Source organism: Exserohilum turcica, assembly GCF_000359705.1.
Source record: "Exserohilum turcica Et28A unplaced genomic scaffold SETTUscaffold_1, whole genome shotgun sequence".
NCBI classification, from domain to species: domain Eukaryota; kingdom Fungi; phylum Ascomycota; class Dothideomycetes; order Pleosporales; family Pleosporaceae; genus Exserohilum; species Exserohilum turcicum.
This window is the reverse complement of record NW_007359914.1, coordinates 264,771-277,796: the sequence shown is the minus strand read 5'-3', so window position 1 is coordinate 277,796 and position 13,026 is coordinate 264,771. Positions and strand designations below refer to the sequence as shown.

The 13,026-nt window shown below is 53.3% G+C and overlaps 3 protein-coding genes across 3 annotated transcripts; 1 reads left to right on the top strand and 2 right to left on the bottom strand.

Moving 5' to 3' along the window:
• Positions 1–3,620: 3,620 nt before the first annotated feature.
• SETTUDRAFT_17953 (uncharacterized protein) lies at positions 3,621–5,296 on the bottom strand (the record flags this gene model as incomplete). Its single annotated transcript, XM_008021833.1, has 2 exons — positions 3,621–4,323; positions 4,398–5,296. The coding sequence occupies 2 exons, from the start codon at positions 5,294–5,296 to the stop codon at positions 3,621–3,623; spliced, it is 1,602 nt and encodes a 533-aa protein (XP_008020024.1).
• A 629-nt stretch (positions 5,297–5,925) lies between these two features.
• Positions 5,926–7,230, top strand: SETTUDRAFT_17952 (uncharacterized protein; the record flags this gene model as incomplete). Its single annotated transcript, XM_008021832.1, has 1 exon — positions 5,926–7,230. One exon carries the CDS (start codon positions 5,926–5,928, stop codon positions 7,228–7,230), a length of 1,305 nt encoding a protein of 434 aa, XP_008020023.1.
• Positions 7,231–7,524: 294 nt separating this feature from the next.
• Positions 7,525–12,717, bottom strand: SETTUDRAFT_112904 (uncharacterized protein; the record flags this gene model as incomplete). The annotated part of the gene is made up of 1 exon (XM_008022366.1): positions 7,525–12,717. One exon carries the CDS (start codon positions 12,715–12,717, stop codon positions 7,612–7,614), a length of 5,106 nt encoding a protein of 1,701 aa, XP_008020557.1. The 3' UTR covers positions 7,525–7,611.
• Positions 12,718–13,026: the final 309 nt, after the last annotated feature.

Sequence of the window (13,026 nt, the reverse complement as noted above, 5' to 3'; positions counted from 1 at the left end):
GGATCAAAGGGCCTGCAGCCAGGTGTCCTGTATCGATCCTGAGGCTGATTGATATATGAGGGCAGGCTCAAGGCAAGATCCATCTGCGCAGATACAGGCTAACAGCGTTATCCACTGGCGTGAGCCATCCTGTATCGTAGTCCTCCTCCTTATGCCCTCGTACGAGGCCTTACTAAAGATCCTCCTTGAACGACTTACGATACCAAGCATGAAGCCCTTCTCATCCATATTGTAGATATGACGCGCCTCGACGTGATATTGATTAATTTTATCGCGTAGGAGGCTAAAGTAGAGGTTGTATTTGCTTCTTGAATCTGCTTTGTGGCGACAGTTATCAAGGCCTTTTGCCCACCTTAAGGTAAGTTGATCAGGATAGCGCTGGACGAAGCGACTAGCCCAGTGTACTCCAACCTCAGTCTTGGCGATCTGTGAGGCAAAATTGCGTATCATTGGCTGAGTAGGTGGTAAGCCTCTATCTGTTAGTCGATTGATATAGGCGATTAGGGCCTGCTCCTGCTGTGGGTGGAGGAGCTGCCGTTTTTGGCCACCTATCGCGCGTGAGGCGTGTAGGCCTTGGTGTCTTCGGGTAAGCGTAGATCGAACAACACTATATTTTTTTGCAATATCTGTATACGAAAAAGGCTCATCAGGTCCTAGGGCATTAATAGCTGCAAGCGCAGCCTCAATATTAGCCATGGTGGTGGGGATACGACGCGTTGAGGTTGAGGTGGTTGTAAGGCGCGCGCGCACTTTGTGGTCGCGCGCACTTTGTGGTGGGGCTAGTTAAAACAACCAACCACGTACCCTGTCCAAAAGCAATCCTTCCCGCAACCCACGACTCGGAAAACACCTCTGGACTCGCGCAACCTCCAGGTATCAACGACGTCAACGCCTCCCCTTCACGAGCACTTGTGAATTCCTTGACAAATTCCTGAAAATTTTCCAACAGCGCAAGATCGTCTTGATTCGTTTACTTACTTACCCCGCCTTTACCCTCCTCAGCATATCCCCACATGGCCCCCAGACGTCAGACCACAAAAACCCACCGATTGTCGCTGGTACATGCTAGATATGCTCAGGGCCGACACTTCGTAAGCTCTTTTCCCTTCTGGTGGATCTGACACTGCAGCGAGGCGGGCATGCAGTAGCAGCAGCGGCGGCCGCGGCGGTGACGGGCGCGGCGCCATCTGGGGAAATCGGTGTGACGATCTGGCCAATGCGACGAGCGCGTTATACGGGTAATGGCGCAAAGGGGGCAAGGGTGGACAATGGTGAGACAAAGGCGCACGGGTCTACCCTATTGCTATGTACAAACTAGTAGTAGATAGGTAGTAAGTAGGCAGTGGTAGGGGTTGCACAGGTGCATAACGAGTGTTGCGTAAGAAGTGGCGTGTGGGCACCGCCGACGGCGCATGCGGTGTTGCGGTATTATTGTATATTCGCCTGTATGTCCGTAGTCTGACTGTGTGGGATTTTGTTGCATAGCACGACTTGCTTGTAGGTTGTCTTCTTTGCCACTGTCGGGAACGATATACTAGGAATGGAGTAGGCGCTCTGGTGGAGCAGCTCTCTCGGTGCCATGGCGGGTGTGCTTGGATGTGCATAAGTGACCGAGTAGTTTCTCCATGTTGATCTATGGAGTCGCACGAATTGTGATCGACAGTACAGGAAAAAGTGGTAATGCGCTTCAAGAGATCAACCCGGAATCCGCAACTTAGGTGTAGAGTATACAAAACGAATGACGACTTGTAGGTGTGAGGATCGCATTGTCCTGTTCGGCTGAGCCCTTGTGAAAAAGGTGCTGACAGTGCCGAGACTAGACTCCGCAGATAAATGTCGTCTTCAATCTTGGTATCTGAGCGTTGGAGGCCTGGGTCAAGGTTCAGAGTGCTGTTGTCATCAGTTTGCTCGAGTAATGTGAATACCCTAACAAGCACCTCTTTGTGAACAGCCGTCTTGGCGCAAACTTCTACCAACTTGTTCGTGTCTTTCTCCACCTATTCTCCACTGTTTTTTCAAGTCAAGGGGAGCTCAGTCTCCCCCCGCACCGACTTCGGCGTATCGGTCCCATAGGCGTATGTGAAGATAGAAGCAATGAGTGCGGTTCTAATATGTATGACGTGATCAACAACTTGATAACCCATATTTCGTTCATGACTGTGCTGATGAACGTGCTGTTCTGGCGTCAGTTAAGACGCTTGTATGTGACTATCAATCTTGAAGCCATACAAGGCGGGCGCCTCGCGAATCTCATGGCCAGATTCCTGGGGAAATTGTTGTTATCTGTGGGGACATCGAGGCCGGCCGAACTGGACCGTCGCCGATCCAATGTAGACACGGAACTGTATACACGTGCGCGACCCATCAAGGTAGATGGGCAATTCCAGGAACACAGAAAGCATTATCCAAGCGTTGTTGTGTTCAAAATTCCAGACATGTGAAGAGGATATGATGTCGTTTGAGGATTTGCTTACTCTGCCATGTAAGCAATTCGCGCATGCCTTCGGCTTTGCTCGGGACTTCTCTATAGGGCTCTTTCTCAGTTGCAAATGTAGTGCCCAGATGCATGCAGTAGCTGAGCTGGAATATTCTAGGCGTTCAAGGTAGCAATGCTGGATTTTGCACCAATGAGTCCACCCACCAGATCTCTGCTCGTATGTCGTCCGTATAGAGCACACAATTTTTGCCGCCGCCTTTGATGCGGAACACTGTAGCGCCAACACAACGATCAGCGTCAAGGAACCTGACTCTGATGCGGCTGCCTGACGCCAGCGCAACCATGTCGGTGTGTCCAGTCGAAGTAATTTAGCCAGTTTCCACCTACTTCTAGGGTAAGCGGCCATGCGGCTCTCTAGCAAGTCTTGGGGAAACGCCACACAGCAGTAGTACTTGTTCCCTAATCACAAAAGGCCTACTTCTCGTATTAGAACTAGAATAGGTAGATAAGACGGCCAACCTAGTTACCTCGCTAGTGGCAGGGGAGCGGTAAACGAACGGCGCACGTAGTGACGCCAGTCTCACAGGGTGGTCTGCATGGGCATGACTCAAGAAGCAGGGTTACGGCGTTTTGCGCTCGGGCTGTTGTCGGACGTCGTCAATCTTGGTCTGAGGAATTCCAACATGACGGCTATGCGTCAGCATTTGGTAGCTAACAGTGCGTTGTGGGGTTAAGCTTACTTACCCGCCATAATACCTCAAAAGGTAGGTAGATACGGAAGAGGAAGCGTGCCCCGAGATGAGTGTAATATCTCTACAACTGCGAGAATGCCAGCAAAGTTGCAATTGAGATGGAGGAGGATAGGAGGAAAGGCACTATGGTTGCAAAGGAAAGGCGTGGTCGAGCCTAGCGGCCGGCCCTACCACGTTGTGCCCCACTTGGGGCGAGGCAGGTACACCCGCCGCAAGTGTGCGCCAGAAGGAAATTCCCTCGAATCACCTTCTTTCTCGAATTCCACTTCTACACCGACGTTTCGATATACTTGCTTGTACGGCTGAAGATAACAACCTTGAATGATACCATCTGCTTGCTGTGACTCGTAGTCCTCTAACATATTGAATAATTTTTGAGTGATTTCGACGTGCTCACGCAGCAGCTTTCACAGCGCAGTGGAGTACATCCTCTAATATACATAGATAAAGTCCTCATTCTGCATATCCGTCAAGTCAGAGAACCCATTGTCCTGCCCGTGAATCTGTTCCTGCGCCTTAACTTCCGTTCCCTTGTGTGTCATTTCCTTTTTCCGTAACATACTCTCGTCCACGCGGACGGCGCTTTTCCCCATGGCCGCTCGCTTCTTCGCATGTCTCTTGTTGAGATACGCCAGGTACACAGGAATCAGGAGCGCGAGCACAGCGACCAAGGCAAACATGACGAGATTTGCAATGAGACCTGGGCGGAAGAGTGGCGCATCGTCGACTGAGTAGAGTAGAGGCCCGATCACGTTACCAGTACACATGCCGATAAACACCATGGCTGAGGTGCATTTCTTCTTCGTGTCGCCAGCCGTATTTTGAACGTGCCAGGCATATATCAGAGGTGTGATTGCTGCCAGACAGGAGACGAGGTAGTATCCGAATAGCAGCACCCCTTTATGTCGACGTGGTACCGTCAACATCATGACTGTTCCTACAATGGGGAGAACCGCGACGAGAGCAATGGCAACGCCTTTACGGCTCCAGCGCGACGCACCCCAGGCAGAACCAACGATGCAAACAATCTGGATCACGCCAAAGGGGATGTTGAACAGGATAGACTGGAAGTTTGTGTAGCCAAAGTCTCGAATGATGAGATTGCCAAAAGTAGAAATACCGCCGCTTGCAATGCTGCGTGGAGTTTAGTAACTTTCTCTCACAAATCCAAAAAGAAAAAACGCAGAAAGTGAGGAAAGATGACTCACGAGATGGCGATGATGGCAACAAACCAGCACCACGTCTTGAAATCTATCAAAGCCTCCCAAACTTGCTCCCACTTCCACTGCCCAGACTGAATTCCCATCTGATTGGCCTTCAAGCGCTGAACAGCAATGAAGCGCTCTCGCTCGTTCAGATACTTGGCCTTCATCGGACTGTCGGGCATAAACACCAGAACCACCAGCGAATACACTACTGTCAATAGACCACAGAACATAAAGATGATCTGGTACTTGTACAGAGTCTCGCTGTTGATATGTCCAAGGCCGTATGTGAACAACGACCCTATGATGAAGGTAACGCCATTCATAGCATTCCAGTATGCAGTGCGAAGAGTCTGCTCAGAGCGGCGCCACCACATAGTCGTCGTAGCAACGCAAGCAGGCGCAATCATGGCTTCGAAAGAGCCGAGAACGAAGCGCAGACCCAGGAGACTGGGGAAGTCTGTACAAGCCGACATGATAGCCAGACTGCTTCCCCACAGGAAAATGGCTGCTGCAATGACTTTGCCTGTGGGTAGCTTGACAAGCAGATATGCGGCGAGTGGTTGCATGACTAACTGCGCGAGGTAAAGGATGGATCCTAGCCAGGAGTACTGCCGTCCAACTAGACCGGCATCTTTCTGGATGCCGAAGATGGAGACGTAGGACAGAGACGACTTGTCGAGCTGCTGGAAGAAGTATGCGCCGAGGAGGAGCGGAAGGACACGCAGGTCCACGCGCCTAAGTACTGCTTGTTCCTCTTCGTAAGAGAACGACGCATCCTCTACATGGGCGTCAGCTAGGAATCTAGCAGCCGCATCTCCCTTTTCCGTTGTGTGCACAGGTGCCGCGTGCTCGATATGCGTAATGGCGTCGTCCTTGGGGCTTTCAGCGTGAGTCGCCATGGCGGTTTGCGGGGACAAGAATCAAATTATCCAAGGGTCCTATGGAACAAGACACCAAGGACAAGTTCAACTACTTATCAGCTTATTTCCTTGCCTCGGAAAATCTGAGCCGTGCACTTGGACTTGTCAACTTGGTTGACGGCTTGGAATACCGACTGGCCTCACACTTGGCCACTCGTCTGCTGATTGGACTCCTTTCGTCCCTCATCCTCAACCACACAATCATCCACGTATCACCTTCTCCTATACAATTACACAGCCTATAACCGCAGAAATCCATGCAGAATATCATGCAAAGGTCGTTTCCCCCGCACACATCCTCCTTATTGCCGTCGTCCCCTTTTAGCTGGACCCCCCCCCCCATGGGGTGAATTCTGCGGGGTACCTACAACAAAGACCGGTTTCCATGCCGCTGCGCTGACAGCAAAAGGGCATGATCGACGTGTTTGCCTGATAAAGTTGTAGGATTCGGAGTCCGCTGTACCGAAGAACGAGGGGCGCGACCGGGGTAGCTCTATACCGATCAACCTCGTCACTTGGTGGTTCGCAAGACATTAAGAAGGGAGTTTGAATCATACACTAGGGATTCTACATACTCGAATCTGGTTTGTTAGTCGGTTCTGGAAACTATGGCGGAGACTGCGAAGAAACAGAAGAAATACGCCATAGTCGGCACTGGCGGACGCTCGTCATTCTTCTACACAGCAATCGCAACAACCTACAAAGCCAGATCTACCATTGTAGCGCTATGCGACACCAACCAAACCCGCCTGGACTATGCAAACACGCAGCTCCAAGCCCTGGGCCACGCCGCCGTCCCCACGTTCAAGGCCCAAGACATCGACCGCATGATCCACGAGACACACCCGGACGAAGTCATCGTCACCACCATCGACCGTACACACAACAAGTACATAGTGCGAGCACTGGACCTGGGCTGCAACGTGGTAACCGAGAAGCCCATGACCATCGACGCTTCGCGGTGCCGCGACATCTTCGACGCCGTCGAGCGAAGCGCCCGCACCGTCCGCGTAACCTTCAACTACCGGTACGCGCCCCACAACACCAAGGTGTGGGAGCTCCTGCGCAGCGGCGCCATCGGCCGCGTAACCAGCATCCACTTTGAATGGATGCTGAACACGTCTCACGGCGCCGACTACTTCCGGCGGTGGCACCGTGACAAGCGCAATTCAGGGGGCCTGCTCGTACACAAATCGACGCACCACTTCGACCTCGTCAATTTCTGGCTGCAATCCCGCCCAGAGACCGTGTACGCGCAGGGAGACCTCCGGTTCTACGGGCGCGAGAACGCAGAGGAAAGAGGCGTGACGGGGTTTTACACGCGCACCCATGGAAGCAAGGTCGCGGCCCACGATCCGTTTGCGCTGCATCTGGAGCGCAACGACAAGCTGAAGCATATGTATCTGGATGCCGAGCATGAAGATGCATATTATAGGGATCAGTCGGTGTTTGGCGATGGGATTAGCATCGAAGATACAATGTCGCTGCTGGTGCGGTACCGCAATGGCGCAGTGCTCACGTACTCACTGACTGCGTATGCGCCGTGGGAAGGGTTCCGCGTTTCGTTCAATGGGACGGGGGGCCGTCTGGAAATGGAGGTTGTGGAGAATAGCTATGTGAATAGTGGGGGTGACCAGTCGCTGGAGGGAAGCCTCGAGAAGCGGAGTATCACGCTGAGAAAGCTGTTTGAGAAGCCGGTTGAGGTCGAGATACCGGACAGTGTAGGTGCGCATGGAGGCGGCGACGAGGTTTTGCTTGCGGATTTGTTTGGAGAACAAGGCGCGGATATTGATCAAGATATGAGAGCTGAGAGTCATGTTGATGGCGCGTTGAGTATTTTGACGGGTATTTGTGGGAATAGGAGCATGGCGACCGGGCAGGTGGTGAGGGTCAGTGATGTATTTGAGATCTGATTTGAACTCAGCTGTACAAACAAAAGAGCATCGTGCTTTATTCTGCACCGTAAAATCAACATCGTACTATGCACACTAGTCACCACTGTCACAAATCAGCCAGTGAGTAGATACTCATACATCATGCTTGCTTGGAATTCTTCAAATGGTTGAGCGAAGAAATCATCGAAAACGCCTATGCCCATGCACATGCAATGCTCCATCTTCATCCTCCACATCTACTTCCTTCCACATCTCCATCTCTCATATATACAATAGCTACATCGTACAAATACAAAAAGGGTTGGCATTGATGTTGTGATATGTATGTTACTAATTTTCTCTCGCAAATCGCGATATTACAATGTATATAGATATGGCGACGAAGAACAAGACAATGCTCTAGTACTTCTTCTTCCTCTGCCTCACATGAGGATCCTGACCCTTGCGGTTCCTCTTTTGGCGATCGGTCGGAGGCCGATAGGGTTCTTTGCCGTATTCCTCGCGGTACAAGCTAAGCATGTATTCATCGACGTGTCTTCTTTCCCTTTCGTTGCCGTTGATGTCGAGCTCGTCTTCGTCTTTGGAGGCGGCCGCGGCTTCGGAAGCAGCTCTTGTGGCGTTGATACTCTCATTGAAGTCGACGCGGTCTTCTTGGATCTCGTCGACAATTTCCTTCTGGGCAATCGACGCCGCGGTACGATCTTCAGTGTCTTCTACATTGCCCATGACGCGTGCATCGCCTAAGAGACCAATCTTTTCGCCAAGCACACGTTCCATGGCGGCGCCAGCTTCGTCTGTCGTGTCGATGCCCATGTCCTCGTCCAATGCATCCCGCCAAGTCACTCTGTTGAACGTGTCAGTGGTGAAGTCACCCTTTTGGATGATGACATCATCGAGAAGACGCTTCTGATTCGACTTGCGCAGGATATTGGCTTCAATAGTGTATTCGCTCACAAACTTGTAGATGTGAACATCGCGCGTCTGGCCGATTCGATGGGCACGATCTTGGCATTGCTTGTCCATTGCCGGGTTCCAGTCAAGGTCGTAGAAGATGACACTGTCGGCACCCGTGAGGTTGATGCCGAGACCTCCTGATCGCGAAGACAGGATGAAACACAGAATGCGCGGATCATTGTTGAAGCGGTCCGTAAGAATCTGGCGCTGCTCAATCTTGGTCGAACCATCGAGACGCAGGTAGCGATGGCCGTGAATGTTGAGAAACTGCTCGAGGATATCAAGGACCTTTGTCATCTGTGTGAAGATGAGAGCACGATGACCACCAGCTTGTAAGTCTCGGAGCAGCGTTGCAAGGCGTTGAAGCTTGCCGCAATCGTACTGAAGCAGACGCTTATCGGGGAAGGCAATAGACTGTCGGATGCGTGACGAGTGGAAAGGGTCTGGCTGGTGTGCTACTTCTGAGGACTGAATCAGTTGGCAGCCGCGTTTCGACAAGGTAAGTGGAACAAGCTCCTCGGCCGTAACAGCAGGCGTAACGCATGTAAAGCGCGTGGTGAGTGGCTCAAAGGCTTCAGCACGTTGCTCCAGTGTGGGAATCATGTCGTAAAAGTGCGTAATCTGCTGATCGTGCCACTGCGACAAGACGCCTTGAGAGCGGGGAGACCTAAAGCCGAGACGACCGTGATGTCGCTGGACAATGTCGTATTGTGTTGCCTCCTCCTGCCTTGGTTGCAGATGCGCCTGACCAAATCCGTGGTACGTCGGTTGTAGAGCATGGTGTGTGCGATAAGGAGATGGCTTGGGCACTTTCTTCCCCTCGGTGATGGCACCGAACGTGAACTCGTGCCAGTCAACCGTGACCGCATTGATAATGTCCTTTCCGTATATCGGCATGAACTGGGTGCGCGCGCGTGTGAGAGCGACACATGTCTGCAAATGGTCACGAACAGCAATCTGCTGTCGTTTGGCCATTGCTGCCATGGTTGAGTGCAGCGGAGACGTAGCCGCTTCGATTGATTTATTGATACGCCGAGTTTGGCGCTCAATCAGGTCTTCCAGAGGCCGGGTAGCACGAATCGGATAAGTCCGTCGAGCATGGCCCAGCTGTGTCTGTTCTCGTCGGGCAAAGTTGAGGTTTAGAGCATCCAGATTGATCCGGTCTCGCATGTCTTCTTGCAAACGCTTTCGGATGAGAAGATCCTTGATCTCGTACTGGGCAGCGACGGACTTGGGCATTGCCATGGAAGTTACAATGGCTCGCGTCTCAAACAGATCGGGGTGATTGCACACTTTTCGCAATGACATTAAGCAGTTGATAATGGACATGTAGTTGCCAGAGGACAGAATCTCCTTGGTCGACGCACGGCCCATGAATCCATCGTAGAGCTGCCGCTGCCGTTTGGAAAGCTTACAGTATACCACATGCTCATACTTTCCTGGCATCTGTTTCTCAACTTCAGACTTCAACCGTCTGAGCAGGTACGGCCGAAGAACTTCATGAAGTCGCTTGACAATCTTCTGTGCTTCAGCATCGAGCTGCTGGCGGCCCTGGTCCAAAATTTGCGACGTAGGATTCTTGAGGGCTAGTGTGAATTCCTCCAAACCAGCAATGCGGCCTTCGCCAGCAAAGCCAGCCGGCATGAGAAAGTAAAGCAGCGACCAGAGTTCATCAATGTTGTTTTGTAGGGGCGTTCCAGTCAACAACAACCGCCGTTCAGTGCGGAGGTTGAGCATAGTCTGCCAACGTTGCGACTTGAAGTTCTTGATATTGTGCGCTTCGTCTAGCACCAGGTACCGCCAAGGGCGCATCTTGAAAGCTGCTGCGTCTTGGAGGATGAGTTGGTACGATGTGATGACGACATTGTACATGTCCTTGCCCGTGTTGCGCCAGCCCAATCTCTTTCTTTTGCGCTCGTTGATATCGCCATAGTAGGTGAGGATCTTGAAGCCGGGTAGGAATTTTCGAAACTCCATCTCCCAGTTGAGCATAACACTAGTGGGAACTACTACCAAGTGCGGCCCCCAGATCTCGTGACGGACGGCAAGGTAGGCAAGGAGTGAAATGGTTTGAATGGTTTTACCAAGACCCATTTCGTCCGCTAGAATACCGTTGGTCTCAGACTCGTATAAATTTGCAAGCCAGTCTAATCCGTCATGTTGATACTCTCGCAGCGTGCCTCGTAGCAAAAACGGCACCTCGGTTCTTGGCGGTGAGGATGCGTGGCGTGATCGAGAAGCACTCTTGGAATGTGCAACATCTTCCATTGGGGTAGCCTCGGTAGCTTCGACCGATGGTTCAGGTTCCGCGTCTTCAATGGAAGGGGCAGGGTCGGACGGCGCCACATCGCCATTGACATGTGGCTCATCCGTTTCAGCGGCCGCACCATGTCCATTAACCCGAGGTTTCTCCTCATGTTCCGCAAGCATAGAAGCGTGGCCATTGACCTGCTCTGTCTCTTGCTCCGCACTCTTCGGCTCATCATCCTCGACTGCGGTTTTCGCGGCTTCCTTCAATTTTTTGACGTCCTTGGGCGCAAAGAATCCCATCAAGCCCACATCTTCTTCCCCACTATCGTCATCGTGTTCTGAGTCGTCTGCCTCTTCATCATTGCCCTCGGTTCCGGAGCCTTCGTTGCTTGACCAAGCTTCGCTACCTGACTCGGAGCCTTGGTCGTCGGAATCCATGAGGGCGTCATCCACCTGATCGAGCTCGACTGTAGCCGGATCAATGTAACCAGGCTTGTTCTCATCCTCATCCTCGTCATCACCGTTGCCATGGTATCCATTCGTGAGCGTTTCCAAAGGCTCGTTGTGACTTTCAGCGTCAAGGTCCGGATCGGGAGTGGGTGCTGGGGTACCCTCCTCAGAATGTTCTGCTTCATCCTCATCATCTTCATCTCCAGATTCCGCCTCTGACTCGGAGCTGCTAGCTGGCAGATCAGGAAGCTGACCATATTTCTCGCGTAGTTGTTCAGCAGTGAGGTTTGCATCGTCGTCTTGCTCGTCTTCTGGCTCGCTATCCGAGCTTGAAGACATGACATCGTCATCAAGCTGGTTTTCAGAGGTATGCGAGACCCCGCTTTCGAAATCCTCCATGTCGTCGAATTCCCGGTCTTCACTGATTAGCGAGGATGCGCCATCGCCGGCAACGCGACCGCCTAGAATTTCCTGCGCCTGGTTGAACATGTCATCCATGGCCTTGTGTCCGAGCTGCAGCTGCTCCTCTTCGTACTTGGCCACACGCTCCTTGTCGATCTCCACCTTGACCAAGCCCCACGCATCCTTGACGTCTTTCACAAGCTGCTTGTATCTCAACACTTGACGCTCCGTCTCTTCTTGCTCGATTTCATCCTGGCTCTTCCGCTTGAACTTGTTCTTCCAGAATTCGTAGGCTTCTCTAGCCAGAATCTTGGCCGTCCGGCGGTGGAAAGCCTTTTCTTCCTTGAGCAGTTTGTTGAAGTTCAATGCATGTGCAACCACATGATCCCAGTGCCCGTACTGAGTAGGCGGCTCGGGTGCAGCCTCGGGCGCATAGACACTGCATCGTTCCTGGCTCAACACCCCGTGCTCAGCGGCTTCAACAATCTGCAACCGGCGTCTGGCCTCGTCCTCGGCCTTTTCCTTGGTTATCCGCAGCGCCTCCTCGCCATCCAACGGGTCATCTTGCTGCAGCCATTCTTCGAGCGAAGCGTATTGGGACTTGGGCGGGACGTGGTGGGGATGGCGGTTGGGAGGGTCGGGCTTTCGCAGCCGTAGACGTAGTCGCGGTGCAGGTATCGCCGAATTGGAGCCATCCGGCGATGCGTAGAGGCCAGCATCGGGGTCATGGCCATTGGTGTCGGGAGTGCCCATGGCTTCGTCATCTGGCTCGTCAGTCAATGCTTGAGTTCCCCTCCTCAGCCGACTGCCCCGCTTGCGAGTGGCGCTACTGGGCGTCGCGTTCTGCAATGCGGGCGATGCGAGCGGCGTCGTTTTTGCGAGAGCCGAAACCTTTGTAGTCCGCTCCGACTTGCGGGCAGGCGTGGACAAAGACTGTGCCGATGCCTTTCTGGCGAGGGCGGACGCAGCCTTCCCCTTTGGGACCGACGTCGGCCCTGAGCCATTGCGCGGCTCCCTTTTGGCGGCATGCCTCGGGGTCCCATTCGTCTGCGTCGTCTTGGCCGGCGGGCGCGAGCTGCTGGGCTTTGTGGGCTCGGGTGTCGGGGGTGCAGCGTCCCTGTTCACACGCGAGGACTTCCTGACGCCGTTCTCGAAGACGGTCGTGGGCCCGTCTGCCACAAACGACTTCCACGGGGGCGATGCCGCGCGTGAGGCGGAGCGACGCGGCGTCGTGGTGTCGTCGAGTTTCCGCCGCTTCGAGGGCCGGTCGATGACGCCACCATCATGGCCATTTACAGGCGCAAGCTGGTCCTCCTGCTTGATGGGCGGCGCATCGTCGTTGGCGGGCGCATCGGGATGGGGCGCGATGGCGGAGGGGTTGGGTGCGTCGGCCGGGTCGCGTGGTGGGATGGAGTCGAGGGCGCGATCCGCGGCGTTAACTTCTTCCATTCAGGAAGGGCGAGAGAGGCGGCCTGGGGAGCCTTGAGACCACCCGGCGCGCGGCCAAATCAACATATACCAGCTCAAAACGAGTGTCACAGAGGAGCCTGCAGGGCGCTGAGAGCGGTGACGGGGCCGGAATTCAGATTCCGGGTCGCGCTGGGATGATGCAATGTGATGTCGAAGTTGTGAGATGGTAAAAAACAGCGTCGGCGATAATGTTTGGTAGGAATCACGCTAGCTACCGGCACGGGCGCGCATTGCCTGGGCCTTTGACACCAAGGCTGCAGAGGCATGGGCGGATACGCTGTGCGGCCG